This window comes from Ilyonectria robusta (assembly GCF_021365365.1).
Source record: "Ilyonectria robusta strain PMI_751 chromosome Unknown BGZ61scaffold_138, whole genome shotgun sequence".
Taxonomy (NCBI): domain Eukaryota; kingdom Fungi; phylum Ascomycota; class Sordariomycetes; order Hypocreales; family Nectriaceae; genus Ilyonectria; species Ilyonectria robusta.
In genome coordinates this window covers 1-18,908 of record NW_025764572.1, presented here as the reverse complement: position 1 = coordinate 18,908, position 18,908 = coordinate 1, and the positions used below count along the sequence as shown (strand labels likewise).

The 18,908-nt window shown below is 37.4% G+C and overlaps 5 protein-coding genes across 5 annotated transcripts; 1 reads left to right on the top strand and 4 right to left on the bottom strand.

Annotated features, from left to right (window-relative positions):
- Positions 1–9,208: 9,208 nt before the first annotated feature.
- Positions 9,209–10,615, bottom strand: BGZ61DRAFT_548651 (uncharacterized protein; the record flags this gene model as incomplete). Its single annotated transcript, XM_046255405.1, has 6 exons — positions 9,209–9,724; positions 9,773–9,796; positions 9,847–9,997; positions 10,052–10,155; positions 10,327–10,405; positions 10,596–10,615. The coding sequence occupies 6 exons, from the start codon at positions 10,613–10,615 to the stop codon at positions 9,209–9,211; spliced, it is 894 nt and encodes a 297-aa protein (XP_046093034.1).
- Positions 10,616–12,447: 1,832 nt separating this feature from the next.
- On the bottom strand, positions 12,448–13,307 carry BGZ61DRAFT_376572 (uncharacterized protein; the record flags this gene model as incomplete). The annotated part of the gene is made up of 3 exons (XM_046242514.1): positions 12,448–12,676; positions 12,730–13,112; positions 13,161–13,307. The coding sequence occupies 3 exons, from the start codon at positions 13,305–13,307 to the stop codon at positions 12,448–12,450; spliced, it is 759 nt and encodes a 252-aa protein (XP_046093033.1).
- Positions 13,308–14,228: 921 nt separating this feature from the next.
- BGZ61DRAFT_320319 (uncharacterized protein) lies at positions 14,229–14,456 on the bottom strand (the record flags this gene model as incomplete). The annotated part of the gene is made up of 1 exon (XM_046238927.1): positions 14,229–14,456. A coding segment is annotated over one exon (228 nt), but the record flags the coding sequence as incomplete, so codon positions are not given.
- Positions 14,457–14,672: 216 nt separating this feature from the next.
- On the top strand, positions 14,673–16,122 carry BGZ61DRAFT_548643 (uncharacterized protein). The gene is made up of 3 exons (XM_046255404.1): positions 14,673–15,309; positions 15,402–15,835; positions 15,895–16,122. Exons 1-3 carry the CDS (start codon positions 15,116–15,118, stop codon positions 16,020–16,022), a joined length of 756 nt encoding a protein of 251 aa, XP_046093031.1. The 5' UTR covers positions 14,673–15,115; the 3' UTR covers positions 16,023–16,122.
- A 304-nt stretch (positions 16,123–16,426) lies between these two features.
- BGZ61DRAFT_501246 (uncharacterized protein) lies at positions 16,427–18,008 on the bottom strand (the record flags this gene model as incomplete). Its single annotated transcript, XM_046251674.1, has 3 exons — positions 16,427–16,716; positions 16,768–17,474; positions 17,524–18,008. 3 exons carry the CDS (start codon positions 18,006–18,008, stop codon positions 16,427–16,429), a joined length of 1,482 nt encoding a protein of 493 aa, XP_046093030.1.
- Between the last annotated feature and the right edge of the window lie 900 nt (positions 18,009–18,908).

Below are 18,908 nucleotides of genomic sequence, written 5' to 3'. Positions count from 1 at the left end.
ATTTCTATAAAAACTTATAAATTAGTAATTTTAGTAATTTATTTCTTTTTAAGATATTATAATTACTATAAGATTATTTACTATATTAATTAGACTGTAATAGTATTTATATTATTTAAAGCTTCTAGTTTTATATATTATTAACTAGCTTTTAAGTTAGATTCTTATATCTATATTAGTATATTAAGGCTTATAGAATATACTATACTCTTACTATTTTAATAATATAGAGGATTTTTTTAATTTTAAATTTATTACTATTCTTTATATAAATAGATAAGAGTTATATATTATTCTATTTCTAGCTAGAAAGAATCTTTTTATATCTTCTTAATAAGTTAATATAAAATTATAAGTAGATTATATTAGGGATATTAAGTTTTACTATATATAAGCTAATAACTTTAGTAATTTATATTTTTAATATAGCTAGTTAAGCTTTTTTAAAGGTCTTAGAATCTTAAAGTTCTAAGATTTATTTATATTTTATTCTAACTTAAAGCTTCTTAATAGGATATTACTTCTTATTTATATTATCTTTTAATATTATTATACTATTATTAAGATAGCTTAGATAAACTTATAAGTATCTTATAGCTTCTTAACTAGCTAAAGAGCTACTTTTTATTATAGTTACTAGTAAGTAAGCTTTAATTTTCTCTATTTTAAAGATATAAATATAATAGCTATATTTAATAAAAAAAAGCTTAACTTAGTTAAAAGTAATTTCTATTATTAAAAGCTAATTATATAGTAATAAGTAGTAACTTTAATTTTTTATAAGTAGATAATATAAGCTTAGAAGTATACTTAAATTTTCTAGTTATATCTTTTAAGCCTGCTATTAATTAAAGTAATAGGTAGTACTAAGCTACTACTTAACTTTAGCTAGCTTATAAAAAGCCTGCTAAAATTAGCTAGTTTAATTACTTCTTTATTACTTATAATTAAGCTTAGTATTCTATAGAATTAGTAGTAGCAGTTAATAAATTACTATATATATACTTTAGTATTTATAGTTAGTATTTCTTTAGAATTACTATATAAATTAGTTAGTTAATAATTACCTATAAGTAATATAATTTACTAGTATTAGTTAGAAGTAAGTTTATAATAAAGTTTATTATAAGATTATAGTAAGGCTATAATAGAATTAATAAGAATTTTAAAAGTTTTTTTTTATCTCTTTAAATATAATTCTATTATAAAAGTTATAATTAGTAATAAAATATAAATAAGCTATAAAAAACTAGCTAAATTAATATCTACTTATAATATAATTATACTATTTAACTAGAGTAGCTTAATATAATAAATTATATTTAATTAAATAATATAATATATAGCTAGTTTTTAATAACTTCTTTAGGTCTTTTAAGTTATACCCCTTAAACTTAAAGTTACTTTTTATAAATTAGCTATTTTTAAGAGCTTACTTTATATTCTATAATATCTACTTATAGCTTAAGTTTAAAGAAAAGTAGAGGCCCTCTAGGCTACTATAATAAAATAGACTAATAATTTTATTCTAGCTAATAATTTCCTCTTAAAGTACTTAGAGGTTGAATATAAGAAAAATACTATAGTTAGTTATATTATAATACTATAATATAAATAAGAGTCTTTTATAAAATTACTATATTAGAATTAGTTATATATAGTATTCTTATTTATAGTATTATCTAATTTTAATAGATATCTTACTTATAGTAGCTAAGTATATTAGCTATAATATTCTTATATAGGCTTAATATTAAAGATAAAGTTATAAATTATAGATTCTTAATTAGTAGCTTTACTATTTAAAGAGTTACTACTTTTTTATAAAATAAATTAAGTTTTTATAATTAGTAATTACTATAAAAAACTTATATTATATAGATCTGCTTTCTATTTCTTTAAGTAGTTTATAATTATAAGTATCTTTTAATTATAAATAGAATAGTTATACTTATACTTATTTAGTTATTATAAGTAGAATATAATTAAATAGCAACTTTCTATAAGTTCTCTTATAAGAGAGTACTACTAAGAGTATAACTTAAGAAATTAATCTAAAAAAGTCTTCTAGTTAAAGTTCTATTAGACTAATACTAGTATCTTATAGAAGTAGTAATATAGCTTCTAAAATATAACCTTCTTATATTAGCTTTAAAATTAGAGTATTTTTTTTTAATAAGATTAGTTAGTAGTATTATAATCTTAAAGAAATCTAATATAAAAATATAATTGTAGTTAGTAAATTCTAAGAAGCTTTATATTTCTTTTACTATTATAGATACCTGCTATTTATAGATAGCTTACTACTTATCTAAATTATAGAAGATATTCTTTTCTACTATAATAATAAACCTAAGATATTTAACTTCTTTTACTATAAATTTATACTTTTTAAAGTCTAGATTTAATCCTGCTACTATAAATATACTAAGAATATACTAAATCTTTTTTATATAGTTATTAAAAGTTCTTAAAGAGTAAATTAGTATATTATTAAGATATACTATAATAAAATTATTAAGCTCCCTCTATAATATATAATTAATATAATATTAGAATATAGTAGAAGTACTACTAAGTTTAAATAGATATACTAGCTATTTAAAAAAGCTAAAATAAATATAAAAGGCAGTTTTAATCTTATAGCTAGAGGCTATTTAAATTTTATAGAAAGTAATAACTATATTTAATTTAGTAAACTAGCAGACTTCTATAAGATTATAAAAGATCTTAGTAATATAAAGTAAAAAATAGCAGTCTTATTATATAATTATATTAAGAGTATAATAGTTATAGTAGAAATAAAAGCTACTTTCTAGCTTTTTAATAAATAAAACTAAAGTTACAGTAGCTAAGCTGCTAGCTTATATATATCCCTTATTAAGTAATTTAATAAGAGTTTTTTATAAAATTAGTAGCTCCTCTTAAAATATACTATAAAAAGGTTCCTAAAATAAGAAAGGCTTATTTCCCTTAAGATCTTATTATAGATTTATTTTATAGTTAATACCTAGTTAGTAAAAAGGAAGTCTTTTAGCCTCTATAGCTAAAAATAACTTTTTAAAGTTCTAGAGGATATTAGTAGGTATATATAAGCTTAGGTTAGTAGGGACTTTCTTATAAAGAGTACAGTTAATATCAGCTAGGCTAATATATTTTATAAGAATTATCTTACTATCTTAATAATATTACTAGTAGTAGACCTATTAGTAGTATCTTACTAGTATAGACTCTATAACTAACTAGATAGTATAAATTTCCTAGATTTAGGCTGGTTTATTTTTACTATCTATTTATAGTATTAGATTAATAGCTCTATAATATATCTACTTCCTTTTAATAAGGTAGCTTATATTATTCTATTCTATTTAAAGTTTCTTTAAAAAGAGTTTTTTTCTAAGTTTTATATAGTATAAGTAAAAAGAATCTATTTATAATCTCTAATTTTAAGATTTATTATTATTATTCTATAGGTAGTAATAGATATAATTACTTTAATAAAGCTACTAAAGTATTATAATTTAATTTCTATAAATAGAAGATATAATCTTTAGGTATAGGTAGTATTAATTAAAGTATAGGTATTATAGCTACTATTAATAAGAGTTTATATTTAGATATTATTAACTTAAATCTTTATTATAGCAAACTTACTAACTATCTATTTCTTCTATTTTACTTATTTTTTTAATAAAGTCTTATAGAATTCTAGAGTCTGATTTTACTCTAAAGCTACTTATTTTCTGGTTTTTTATTAGATAAGCTCTTATTGCTACTAACTAGCTCCCCTACTATCTTCTTACTATAAAGAGTAATCTTAGCAGTTACTACTTAGAAGTTAGTATAATAGTTTAAGCAGTCTTAAATTATATAGTTCTAGGAGGTATAGATATAATAATAATATTATACTAAGGTATATAGTATCTTTACTATATTCCCTTAGATTCTTTTTAAGATATCTTAGACTTAGTTAATATCTATTATTATAATATCCCTCTTAATATCCTACTTTTTAAAGTAGCTATATTTATAGTAAAATTAATTTAATTTTACCTTAAGGTTTTTTACTCTTTAAACTGAGAAAGCACTACTAGAGCTGCCCAATCTAGCAGGAAGTGTTGCTGTTTTTAGAGGCACCAGCAGTATAGGGAAAACAGCAACAAGAGGTCGAGGGGCAGGTACTATATACTTGGCGACCTACGCACAGATAACCGTTACATATCGGGGCGTGCCAGAGCGCTCAAAGCCATAGCCACACTCAGGTCCAGTTTCAGTCCCCTCTACCACCAGTAGGGCGTCTAATTTCAGCATCCTACATCCTTTTTCTATTTCCTGTTATCCATAATAAATCCATCCCTTACCGCCTAAAGTTAGCGGATGCGCGCTGCTATAGCTGCTTTACTCTATAAATAGCAATATCGGCCTCTACACCTACTCTCAGTCCCCGTCCCCCCTATTTATATTACTTAAGATAGTTGCTTTTTTTATATCTTATTGCTGCTATTAATTGCTAGCCTGCTTTTACTCTTCTAGTTAAATACCAGCTAACTTAATAATAGTACTTTTATCTATAAGAGGCAGTTTATAGGAAAATAATATTATTTTTCTATAATATTTTGCTATTTAAAAAGTAGAAAATTAAATTATAAAATAAAAGCTAATATTTTTAGTTAAATAATATATTATATACTAGATATAGATAAGTAATATTTATTTTATTAAGTTATAATATATTAATAAAACTTAAATTAATATTAATAATATTTTTAATAAATAGAAATAATATATAAAATTATTTTATATATTATTTAATTTTTATTTTTATTTTAGAGATTTTGTATATTTTTATTTTATTTATATAGATATTATATTAATTTAAAGATAAATAAATAAAAGAAGATAATTAAGAATCTTAAATATAAAATAATATAGAATTTCTTTTTATATATTTATAAATATAATAAAATTATATTAACGTATATAATAAGTAAGTATATAATATAAGTAAGTGCACTACTTATACTATACAGCTAAAAGTTATAATTTTCAATTTTCTAAAAGTAGCTATATAATTTTAGGAGTTTTAGGGAATTAAATTTAGATATGTAAATAAAAAAGTTATAAGATAGTATTTTTTTCTAGATTTTTAAAAAATTATTTAGCTTTTTAAAAATAAAAATGAGAAAAAAAACAGTGCGAATAAGACTTTTTTAAATAACCTTATAATATTTTTTTTAAAAATATATAAAAAAATATGCTATTATTATAATTAACATAATAAATCTATATTTTAAATTATAGCTATTTTAAGCCTAATTTAAATTGTTAAGACTTTTTTTAAAAATTGTGTTTTAAGGTGTAAAACTGCTTTGGTATACTTACTTGTATTATATACTTGCTTATTATATACATTATAGAATATTAATTATAAGTATATTTATTAATTTTAATAACTTTATATAATAATAAATAGCTAGTATATAAATTAAAATATTATTAAGAAGATATATAAGATATATAAAAGCTTTATTTATTTTTATATATTAATATAGCTACTAGCTATTTAATTTAAAGTATAAGTTTTATTAATATATAGTTAATATTATTATTTTATTTTAATTTCTTATTTTAGCTACTAGCTATTAAATATTAATAGCAAGCTAATACTTAATATAAATAACTTACTTATTATTCTAACTTTTAATATTATTTAGTTTTTTTTTAGCTTTACTTAATATTATTAAATAAATTAAAGTTATATAGTAATTTCAAATAGTAGAAATAAATAATAAGTACTTCACCCAGCACTAGAAGAAATAGTAACTAAATAATAAGATTATTACCTACTAGTCTCTACCTAAAGCTTCTATTTAACCCCTCTAACTTCAACCCTATTATTTATAGTCAATAATCTTACTATCTACAGTTAATAACCTTAAGATAGTAATCTTATTCTAAGTAATAAGATATAAGAAAGATATCTCCCATTATTAAGAGACTAACTTCCCTTCTAACACTCATCCTATTACAACTAATTTTTAATATAGCAAATTTTACTCAAGCAGCTCTTTCCAGGGATAACCTATTATATCCATATTATAGATCCCAACTCTAACATAATCTCGGATTCTCTTAGAATCTAGAAGACAAATTGGAAAGATAGAAGCTGAATTTCCTCTCGAGCTTCCTTAAGAAAGAAAATCTATTTAAGCTATTGCCACACTATCTGCACCGCCTAAATGGAAGCTAATGGATTGCATTAGCTATTTTTAGATGCTATTTGCTTCTTAACAATAAGATTAGGGTTAATGGGCAAGGAAATCAAATTCTTATCTGCAATCTTATTTTATATATCTAAATAGAAATAGCCGCGCTTTACGACTTGGCCAAAAATATCAACAATCCCGATCTAAGGGGTCAAGTCTTCCTCCAGGATATCGCCGGGGCCTAATACGACCCCTGGTTCCAGGAGCTGTTGTGTTGCGTTGGGTTGGTACGGATGCTAGCTACATAGGGTGCTGGCTAGAGGGGGGATTCGAATGACTTAAACGGGTTATCATCGGCGTTGGGGATCTCGGGGCGTTCTAGAGGTCGGGTCGTGGGAGTTTTCAGTGCATTCATCAAGGTTAGACTGGGTTGAAAAAGTTAGATAGGATTCCGGCAGAGAAGAAAAAAGCAGCTTGAAACCCAAAACTTGGGCCTCGGTAACTGTAATGTGCATGCAATAAAAATGCAGTAAATTTAAATACTAGGTTCCCTTATTAAGGGAACTTTTAATATTATATATAATAAGAAAATATTTTCTAGTAAATAATATTATATTAGCTTAGTATCTTATAATTAGATTTTATATTATACTAAAATATAATTTATAAAGCTTATAGATATTAAGTAAAAAAAACTAAAAGATAATATTATTAAAAAGCTTTTTAATTATAAGATTATTTAGTTAACTTTCTTAAATAATAGTAAAAACTTAAAGTTACTATTAAATAAAAACTCCAAATTACTTTAAGATCTTCTTTATTAAGAAACTATAAGATATAAGTATTTTAAGGCTCTTTATTATAAAAATATTTAAATAATAATTATATAATATTCTATTACTAAATAGTATATACTAGCTATAGCTATTAAGTTTATTTATTATAAGAAAGCTAATAGAAAACTTAAGTTATATACTTTTTATATATTTTACCTTAAATAGCAAATACCTTAATATTATATATATTAATAGTTATTATAATACTATCTTTTACTTTACTTCTACTAAAAGACTTCTTTTTTATACTATTTTTTTTATACTTACTCTTATTCTATATAATAATATATTTAATACTCTAAGCTTAATAGATATATCTATTATATTTAGAGTAAAGCTATTATAATTTAAGTAATATATCCTATTCTAATAAAAAGTATTTAAGTTAAAGACTTTAATTTACTATTAATATTATAAGATAATACTCTTTAAAAATAAATTTATATTATATTTTAAGCTTAAAGATAATATTACTTAGTAGAGTTTTTATTTAAAGTATAAGAAAAAATAGATATTTAAGTTTGCTAGAAGAGGTACTAGAAATACTATAAAAAGTATATTTTATATTTATCTTATATCTAAAATTAATAGTAATATTTACTAAATATTTTATAGCTTTTAAAGTTATACTAACTAAATCCAATTTTTATAAAAGATATATTAAACTTTATTTATAATTAAATAATATATTAAGATTCTTAATTTATAATATTTTACTATACCTACTTATATAAAATTACTAACTTTAACTTTTAAAATACTTTTCTTAAAAAAAAAAAGAAAAATTAACTATTCTAACTATTTATATATATAAGCCTTATATATAATTCTTAAGTTACCTTAAATATAATACTTAATAAAATATAAATAAACCTAGTATTAAACCTAGAAATTATTAAGCTTAAATAGTAATATATATAGCTTAAGTAAGATTAATATTAAATTAAAAGTTATAAAAATAAAATAAAAATTTAAAAGCTTATTAATTAAATTTATATAAAATATATCTAATAAAAATAATAAATTATAAAAAAATATTATAAAAATTACTTTTATTATTATCTTACTTAAAATATTAAAAAATAAACTTAAGAAAAAAAAAATTATATATAAAGCTTATTATTAATATTATAATTTTAAAATATATTAAATTAATAAAAAATCTCTATTATTAGCCTAATAACTTAATTAAAAATAAAATCTTATAATAAAAAATAAAAACTATTAATTTTATAATAACTCTTTATAATAAAAAAAAATAATTAAATAAAATTATATATAGTAAAAAACTAAAGCTTATTTATCTATTAAAATAAAACTACTTAAAATAAAAATTAACTTTTTATTTAATTCTAATTAATTCCCTCTTCTTATATATATAATATAATATTCTAATTATATTAATAATAAGTAACTCTCTTATAAAAAATATACCTTTATATATTACTATTTAATTATTATAAATAACTATTTTAATAATTACTATCTAATTATATAAAAATAAATTAAATAATATAATAAAATAATTTAATATAAATATCCTAAATATAAAAACCTTAAATTACAATACTTAGACTATTTCTAAAGCTATATTTAGAGGATTTATAGTATCATACTGCAGTCATCAAAACAGGTAAAGCAGAGGCAACTGTATAAGGCAAGACGCCGATAAATAGTTAAGGGAAAGTGCCAACAGTAGGATAGAACGCAGCCTCGGAGGTTAGAAAACGCTTATAGAATAGAACATGTCGAGAAGTCGCGCAAGAGCCACAGTATATTTTACTCTACTATGACTGTTTACACCCTGCGATGCCCTTATTAAATATATATGATTTTACAATAGTCCGAAAAAGCGGCCTAAATACCCGAGCCGATGTTGATTAATAATGTTGTGAACCGCCGAGGAACCCCGCTATATAGACTCAAACAACTAGTCATGATCGGAAAACTGCTCAGTCCTTACCCAACATTATTCAGCAACACGCAGCTAGCGAGAATCGTCTTTATAGAAATTGCGTAAGAGACAAGTCAGGAAATTTAATTAATGATAGTCTGAAAATATAAAACACCCAATTCTACTAATGTCCTTTAATAACATAATAATAACAAAATCTTGCCAAAGAAAAAAAGAATGATACCCGAAAAGCGGGTATGGGTGATGTTACATTAGCTTCTGTTGGGAAGCTGGCTGTTGACAATAGACAACTCAGATATTGCCTGGACAGCCTTAATAAACGGCTTGGGCTTGCCGTCAAAAGCATAAGTGAAAAAAGATGTCAGGGTCTTTATCAATACCTTCTCAAGTTGCTGCGCATCGATAGTACTAATTATGGAGCTAATTTGAGCCTTGACCTCGGTAGGGAGTCCCAGAGCGGTAATGAGGAGAGGTACGTCGGTGAATGCGCCGTGAACTATCCCCGCGACGGCGAGCTCGGCCTTGGGGCCTCGCAGGTTCTTCCAGAATGTAACCCAAGTAGCGTCCTCGGTGCGGTGATTCGGTCGGCCAAGCATGAGGAAAGGCTGCTTCGGGCCCTTGGAGAGCGCGGGCTTGACGAATCGACCGTCCAGGTTGGCACCGCTGCGAAAGCGTGAATCTGAGAGCATGGCCACAGCGGCGCTGGAACCACCGAGCGAGTGTCCGTAAACGACAATGTTGTCGAAGTTAATCTTTCTAGGCAGTCCCTTAAGAAGCGGAGATCGACGGGAGGCATTTTCAAGCTAAAAGAGGACAAAAGACAAGTCTTCGGCTCGCACCTAGAAGATTTGGTTAGTTTACTTTATAGGGTACGCTGCAGATGTCTTACCTTGGTTAACTTTGTCAGATCATCTTCCTTCTCTGGGATGTCTGCAGTCTCGATGATAGAGCCGTCTGGGAATTCGACGACGGCGGTATCGTAGGGGTGGTCGACGGTAATAACAACGTATCCACGGCTGGCAATCAATCTGGCTATATTACTGTAGATAAGTTAGGAGTTTCCAGATCCGGGTAAGAAGATAGTAAGAGGGTACTGAGTGCTCTTTAACTTGCTGCTGTATCCCTTAATGCTAGCAATATCACAGACCCCCATTATAAGCTCTGCAAACGTCTCGTTAGAGAGGCCCATTGCGGCAGCCTGTTATCCGTAAACCTCTGCGGTAACGGGTGGCATATAAGAAGCCTGCTTTATTATATAAGATTTCTCGTCGTCGATTAGCCAAAATAGAGACACCATAACCCTTCGCTTCTATCTGGCTTTCTCGGGAGAGTAAGGGTCGATTCGACTTTTATCGGTCATAGACTGAACCTGTATGGCGACGGGGTGCGGGCCGCTTGGGTCTGGGAACGAAACGGCGCCGACGCCCGCGATAGCGGAGAGAATGAGACTGAAGGAGCGTATGGTGATTGAGGCAGATAAGAGTCTAAGTATTGTAGAAGAGATTGAGCGATTGTAAATGAAGGAGGTGAGAGAATGAGGAGCGATAGAAGCTGTGATGATATTGCAATTAATTTTCGTTCCATAGAGTATGTTTATATAGATGCACCGTCAACCTGAGATAGCGTAAGCATCGGCACTTGGACGCGACTAGATGCATAAAGTTGAAGATGACGCCGACACGCTATTCCCAATCTGGAGGCCATCGAGCGAAGAGCCTTGGATCGCCGGGCCCATGCCGCACGGCTCCGTGAGCTCCCACAACTCTTACATGAAAAAACGGTCATGCTTATGACGGCGGAGTAGAGCTGAAGCTCGGCGCTGAGGCTGAGCCTGTCAGTATTGCGCCTAAATGCTCACTAGTTTGATCCGGGAATAGATCCATAATGCAACTCTGTTCCTCCGTCTACTGAAAGTGCATGCGAGCCAGGCTAATTATTTGCCCGCTGTATAGCTAAGGCAAAAATTTGTGCCACCCTGAGAGTTAATCACTGTTATGAGGCCAACGAGGTCTATGGATAATGTGCACGAAGTATTACTAGCTATTGACTACCTAGTAGGTGAGGGGATCTAGGGGTTGTAGGGGCTGGCTGCCTGAGGCTACAACTGCCGCATAGGCGGCCGCGGGCTTCCTTTAACGATCACAACGAGGCCGAGACGCACAATTCGTCACCAATAAACAGTGTTTACAAAAGTTCTGCCCCAAAGCTTAATTGCTCAGTCCGGTATAAGCCAGGAGTTCGGGGAGCTCTTGTGGAAACTCCTGGTTATAGATATGTAAGTTTCAGTCAGCCAATATGGACAACCCACACCCTCCGAGGCACTAGAGACTAGTTTGCGGTCGGCCCGTTTCGAAAAATCAAGAAGTCCCGATTTCTTGAGAAGGAAAAAGAGACTCGAAAACAGAGGAGCTTAGTGAAGTCATCTGACAAGGATAAGTTAGAGGCATCTTTCCCGGAAGTTGCCCGTTTCATAAGCTGGCCTCTCATTTACATCCTTCACATACGACCATAGCTCTTAGAAAATACGGGATCCCGTCCGCTCTCCCTTAGTCAAACTGAGAAGCGGCGAATTAGTACTCGGGTCGGTGACGACCGGAGAATCCTCGCTATTATATGTCTTTTTGTCTTTTCTTTTTGCGTATAATTCTAACAGTTTGTTCTACGTGATGCTTAAAGAAGCCAAGAGTCTGCGGTATTCTAGGATAACCTATTATGAAGTAGTATATATATCGCATTAATGGCCACGGCAAAAGTGGAATGAACACTCCGCTAATGCGTAGTGTAACGAAGGCCTATATTATGCGCTTATAGAGAAGCTATTTACATGATGTATGAGAATGGAAATGTTGAATTCTTATTATTCTCCATTGTCTTTAAAGCTATTCTCGGCTCTGGTTTTTAGATCGCGAATCAGCTGTTGGTAGCCGAGGTGGCAAGCGGGAATAGACTTTCGACTCCTCTACTTCCTTCCTGTTCATCAGACATTATACAAAATCACGCAAGTTCACCCTATTCTCCTCGAGAAGGGCGCCGACGTCGAGTCCAAGGATGAAGATGGTCAGACGCCGCTATGGTGGGCCGCCCAGAATGGGCACGAGGCCATCGTTAAGCTGCTTCAACGAAAATCTTAATAGCTACAAGACCATACGCTTCCCCCCTTTCGGAAAATAGTACTTGCATAGCCTGTTACAAGCAATAAGAGCCTTCAATAGCTTGATCTTGCCTTCCCGAACCTATTCCTACTATAGATGGAGAAGCAGTGCTTACTCCCTCCCCCCCAATTATTCTTTTTATGTTTAGTCAAATAGGAAAATGGTTTCGCACATAACTGTAGCTTTGATTAGTCAGAGCCTATACTAATTATTACGGCGCTCTGTACTTTAAATTGAAGATGTATTTATATGTAAGGATATATCGCCACCTGCTATTCCTCCCATGTACCGCATTACCATGGCCGCCGCCATTCTTACCCGTATCCCTTGCGCTGCGTTTAAACCTGCTGGTCGTTAACGGGCTGGGGCTCCGCCGGCAGGAACCTCGACTGCTGCCGCAAGTGCTCGGGGGTGCCCAGCGCCGTCATGCCCTTTTGGCCGAAATTCCGTCTGGCGATCTTGCGGCCGCAGTTCTCGCAGAAGTGGCTGACATGGCTTGCCCAGTATAGCATATAGGGCGCGACGACGCCGAAGAAGGAGATGAAAAAGAGGACGACGGCGACGGTACTACAATGGGGGGTTAGCGAAGTAAACGGAGAAGGGCGTGGAAGTGGCCGTACTGGGTCAGCCATGATGGTTCTTTCTTGACGCGGGTCATAGCTCGTCGCTCGCAGAACGGACAGTCGACGGTGTCGCCCTGGTCGCCGAGCAAATGGAGAGGTATAACAGTACCCGATTGTGGCATCATGTTCATATTCTGTCCCGAGCTATAGGCTTCGTTCAGCTGCGGCCTGGGGGGCTGCGGCTGCGTCTGCCCTTGTGTGCTATTCTGGTAGCCGCTGAATGCCGGCGGCGGCGTTATGGGGTTCGACATAAGGGACGGTTCGACCGGTGTCACAGCCTTCTCGGGCACCGTGTTGTCGCACTGGGGCACGACCTCGGGGAGGTTCTCGTCGTCGGTGGGTCTCCTATGAAATGCGATTAGCGACTCGTCGCGCTCTGCCTCAACCCCGCGGGCCACGCACTGGACTTCTAGGCCCTCTGCTGCGACCGGTGGCTTGTAGGCAATCTTCTCATCCGAGCTGGCGGCGTTTGCAGGCGCAGGCACTGGCGTCGACGTGGACGGCGGGGAGACAGCGATGGCTGAGGTGGGCTGTGCTGGGGTCTGCGATTGCGACGGCGGTGATGGGGCCGACATGATCCTTTGGTGTTGAAGAACGGGCGACGCAGACGGCTGCAGACAGTTTAAAGAGGGTAGCAAAAGACTGGACCTAATTGCAATCCGCAGAGAGACAACAAAGGTCAGTGATTCTGGCGCTTTTGCAGAGATCCAGAACAAGGGATGTGACAGCAAAGGAAGCTTCATTGCTCTGCTTTTCCTGAATAGTGAAAGCGAGATATTTGGTCATACTAGCCGAGGCAGTGCTAACTGTGTGGCTTGCCGCTCACCGCGAAAGTACGGAGTTGCAACTTCGGATTTTATGTCCCTGGATATTGAATTCAATTTGTTACCGAGGGCGATGCAGCCACAACCCTCTAGAAAAGAATATAAACGTATCCTGGAGGTACGATCAACGAGTAAGAGGATATCTTCGTGTTTGAGGAACGGCGGGTTAGATTAGAGTGGAGCAATACTGTACGATCTATGTAGCTACTCGGCGCTGGCGCTGGGAATGTGTGAAATGAAATGGTATGTACCAGAATAAGCCACCACAACGTGAAAATGCCCCGTGAACGTTCGCACTAGCGAGGCAAACCGATCTGGGCCCGTCAAGCCGTAGTGCATGATGGGATTCGCCGTGCGGGGCTTGCCGACCTCAGCACCGACAATATGCCGCTGCGTGATAGCCTTGTTAATTGCGAGATGCGCAAAAGCAACCGTCTTGCTCGCCTCTTTGGGACCCTGAGCGGCTACGGCATCCGCCAGCTCATCCTGCTCCTTGCAAAACAGCAGCAGCAAGATGCGGCGGCCGTCCTACTTGTAGTAGGCGATGCTACTATACAGTAATATGTATAGGGCCAGGCGGTTGATATTAAGGGCGTTAAGGGCCGTGGTCTGGTAGTTGCGACGGTAGGCGAGATCATAGTTGCCGAGCACGACGTGGACGCGCGGCATGGCGTCGCTAAGGCAGCCGACGAAGCGGTAATACGCAGATAGCACGTCCGTCGGCTGTATTGTGCGGCTTGTCAGCAGGTCGCCGCACACCACGACCCGCCCGACCTGGTGCCGCTCCGCCTGGGCGACGATCCACCGCGCCGTCTGCCGCACCCGGTCCAGGTCATAGTGCTTGAAGTAGAGGTCGCTGAGGAGCAGCCATCGCACCGTGCCGGCCGGCGACCCTCGCATGGCTCGCGGTGGAAGGGGTGACAGATGCTGAGGGGGGTTGGGTTGAAGAGGAGGATACCGGCCGCTCTCCGATGAGCTCAACAAGAAGTTTGGCGGTCACCAGAGCTAAATCCGCCATAGCGATGCACACGAAAAGCTGATTGGCATTTGAGCCCTGTGACCTGCGTTGGCTTGAGGGAGACGACGGAATATGCCGAAGGACCTGCTTGTAATCATCACACACGTTCCTTCGTACATTCACACACTCACGCTCGACGATCACAGCCAGCGGACCACAATCTCTCATGTTGGTCCTGGCGTCAGTATGATCACGACTCTAGACACGACGCAACAGCGGTGCAAGCCTCCGTTGAACTTCGATTACCAGGCTCCCTCTCAGCAACCCGCCTTCTCGAACCTGTGGTCGTCCTCGCCGCCTCAGCCTAGCTGGCAGCGGTCTGTTCGTCGAAAACCAGCAGCAACCTCCCATGAAGCCGACCATTATGGCTGGAAAGCGGCCGCAACAGGGCCGCCGCGCGAGCACTAGCAATGGATCGTCGATGGCACCCTACGGCTCAATGCCCGTTGCCACCACTTCTGCAGGTAGACACAGCCCTTCGTCTATGACCGGTATCCACGAATAGCAGGGCTTACTCAATGTTGCCCTAGATCTCTTGAGCATGAGCCGTATGCAAACTACTTCGGCTGGTTACGCAGACCCTTTCTATCCCACAGCTGCCTCTCCCCCCAGTGGTCACTTTGCACCGATCTCTGCGCCCCCCTACGACACCATGAGGTATGCCCCTGCCCCAGCCCCAGTGCAGGCAGCCACCTTGAGTATGGCTCCCGAGGCTGACTCGTCTCGGAGCCAATCGTGAGTTTTCTCTGACTGCTTGGTCAACTCAACTGAGACAACTATCGGTTGCCCGACCACGCCGCACCTCAAATTGTTGATATCAATCCCAGGTCGCTTCAGGATGAGCGGAGATGCTTTGCTGATGCGCTCGATGCCAGCTATGGCATGCTCGCCATGAGCCACGAAACCCTTCGGAACACCTGCGACAACCGCCACAATCGGTCGTCCATGGATTCCATCAGCTTCCCCTGCATCTCCACCATTTCTTCGACTGGAAACTTCAGTTCTTACTACCAGGGAGACTCCGTGTCCGATTATTCCACCGCCGGTTCAGACATCAAATCGGACAATTCACGGACTTTGCCTCGGCCCCAGGGCTTTCTTGCCTCCCAAATCCCGCCCGCCCCCCAGTCAATGATGGGCCAGTTCAGGCCCAAGGTGTCGTCCAGCACACAAAAGAAGCACAAGTGCAAGGTCTGCGACAAGCGATTCAGTCGCCCAAGCTCGCTGCGAACTCATTTGTACAGCCACACTGGCGACAAACGTACGTCTCCTGGGAGGCCACTTAAATTTTTTCGTCGTAATTTACTGACGATGACGCAGCATTTGCGTGCGAGGCTGAAGGTTGTGGGCGGCATTTCTCCGTGGTATCTAACCTGCGACGCCATCGAAAGGTGCACCGAGGCGACGCCCGTTCCAAGGCACGCTCCGAGGACCACCATTCGGACTGAATCAAAGGATCCGGTCACTTTTGAAGGGACACGCACGGACGCGCCGACCAGTAGCTGTATACTGAGTGTGCCCTCGTCAATCCCCCGAATGTGATATCGCCTGCGGCGCATGGAGAAGGTAGAGTCGCCTACGTGGTCGCCTTCGCACTTGTCTCAAGCCGCACTCATGGCTCACCCGCCTGGCCAGCTTTGGTGGCTCGAATACTTGAGCCGCAGCGGGAATAACACGACCGGCAATAGCGCTAGGCTGGACTCGAGCCAGTGCTCACTCGGAGAAGATGTACGTCACGAGACCCTGGGGATCTAGCACAGCGGCAGCTACGCCCGCAAGAACGAGCTGGGCAGGTAAGGGGGCGAAGGCGATTGTCATTATAAGAGATGAAATATCTCAACCATCCAAAACTTCATCTCCAGTCCATATTCCAAATAACATGGGCAATGTCCCTGGCTGTGTTAATGGTGTCAATAACGCAGCAAAATATCCCATTGTTTGACGATGTGACCACCTCATATGGCATAAACATGCCAGATGGGGTGCGACGCATGCCAGCTGGCTCGGCGGTCAAGCTGTCAGTAGAGGTAGTGCGGTGCAGACCAGGTTCTTCGAAACTCCCAGAGTTACCGTACCAGGCTGAGTCTGCATCGGCATCCATCATATCCTCCTCCTCTTCTTCGCCGAAGAACCTACCCAACACTTCAGGTGGACGAGCCGCCTCCTATAGTGAGAATGGCGAGACGAGATAACTGTTGAAGACGCTAGAGCTGTAGAGTATCGCCGTTTCTGGGACTTCTAGTATATGTTCTCGGTGCTTGAGCGTTGTCGACGGAAGCATCGCGATCATCTTTCCATCGGAGGGTAAGGAGTTCTTGCCCTCCTTCGCCTTCTTCCTCATCAGGGGATCCGGCTTTCGTGGCCTCGCCAGCTTCATCATGATGCCGTCGTCGGAATTACTGTCGCCATTTGGGTTGGTAACGGTATTGATATGGTCGTCGTCGTCGCCGCCCTTAACCTCGACGGCGATACATTGCTCGACTTTATCATTGAAGTGGATGTGTTTTCGCTCGACGCTTGGCGATGAGATCCCAGAGGACGCTGACGATGGCAGCATACTAGAGGTATCGCGGCTCATTGATGTCGAAGAGAAGGGGAACATAGAATGGTCCGTCGTCGCTGCCCGGTCAAAAGAAGGCTTTGTTAACCACCGGCTGTCTTTCTCCCTCGCTTGGGCCACTTCTGTTGCCTGCTGAGGTAACAATGAGGATGATGATGACAATGGTCTCTGCAGTATAATATCTGACATGCTCCTTTTCTTCAGGATGGGCTTCCTGTTAATGTTGACTAGTGAGTTGGACTGGAACAATGAGGCACTGGAGGGCCCAGTCTGTGTACAGTAGATCTTGCTCGCACCCGGTTGAAGGGGCCCATACAGCCAATTCACATCACCTTTCAGCCTGCACAAAGTTAGCTTGATACTCGCGCCAAATTCCGCCATGTCCCTACCAGTTGAGCGTCTCGGGAGACACAGTTTTCAGGTTGTTTTTGTATTTTGTCCATGTTCTCCAGGACGCATTCTCCAAACGGGCGCTCTTGGGAGACTCTCCTCGGCAGGAGGTTATATATTTCCATGATGACCAGATGTCTTCCTCCTTCCAGTCATGAGAAAGGTAGTCGACATTCCTCCACGGCTGGGCGTTGATCGCACTGTCATCTTCAGCGCGCTCATGGAACTCTCTTAATTCTGGAGTCCCCGGTGTTGATGTATCAGCGGGGTCATCATAGTCGACAGGCGAGACGCTGTACGAGTCGCCTGCCATGAGATTTGGTCCGGGTTCCAGGCTATCGTCCAGTGCCACAAAGAAATTGCCTTTCAGATATTGAGGCAACAAAGAGTGCTCTTCCGACGGCTCGACCAAGTGGATTCCCTCGTCGTGACCGGGCGGGATGGAAATATCCCGGGCGGGTGTTGAGGAGTAGGACATACCCATTGATTCGCCGGAGATAGGAGGCGACGAGGAAGCTAAGGGGGTGCGGGGTCTGGATGTTCAACTTGGGTCTGCTCCAGACCGAGCTGCTCGACTTGAGGGCGAATGAAGATCCGGTTTCTTGAGTCTTTGGAATTCGTCCCTGATCCCAAGGGTTGACACTACCGCGTTTGTTACTTTTGGGCGAGAAGAAGAAGGTGAAGTCCCAACATATTGAGCACCTGACGTCGTGTGTCTCATCATTTTCCAGTTAGCAGGCAATCAGTCAGTAATGGTCCGTCTGGGAGACGAGAGAAGAGCAGCTGCGTCACGAAAGCGATGGAGTGATGTCACAATGGCACCTTCTGCGGGGTATTATTACAATGGAAGCCCGTCCTCTGCACCTCAGCATCTTCACATGCCAACAACTCCCAGATATCAAGGATTTAATTCTGGGAAACTCATATTGCGATATATATATCAGTCGTAGCCGTAGGGTCAGGGTTGAGGTTGTGCATCGTCGAGTCGGTGAAATCCAAGACGCAGTCGGAAAAAGACAAACAAATCCAGCAAACAAGGCGACGGCAAAATACCACGTCTACCAAATCATCACATCTCAAATCATCACCTCGCCAACATTATGAACTCCTCCAGCCGTGCCTCCGCTCCGGCGCCTCTAGACCTGCACCGCGCATCGCGCACTTCCTCTTCTACCTCTGACCAGGGCAGCGCCGGCTACTTCGACTCGCCCGCCTTCGTTGACGATAAGGTACACTCTAGAACCCCAATACCTCCCCGTAACAATCTAACAGGGATCCAGCAACGCACCGGCTCGTACTCCAGTCACGTGTCCGTTCTCGACTCTGCAACATCACCGCCCAAGTCAGCTCACCCTTGGATCAAGCCCGCGGCCACTGTCAACGT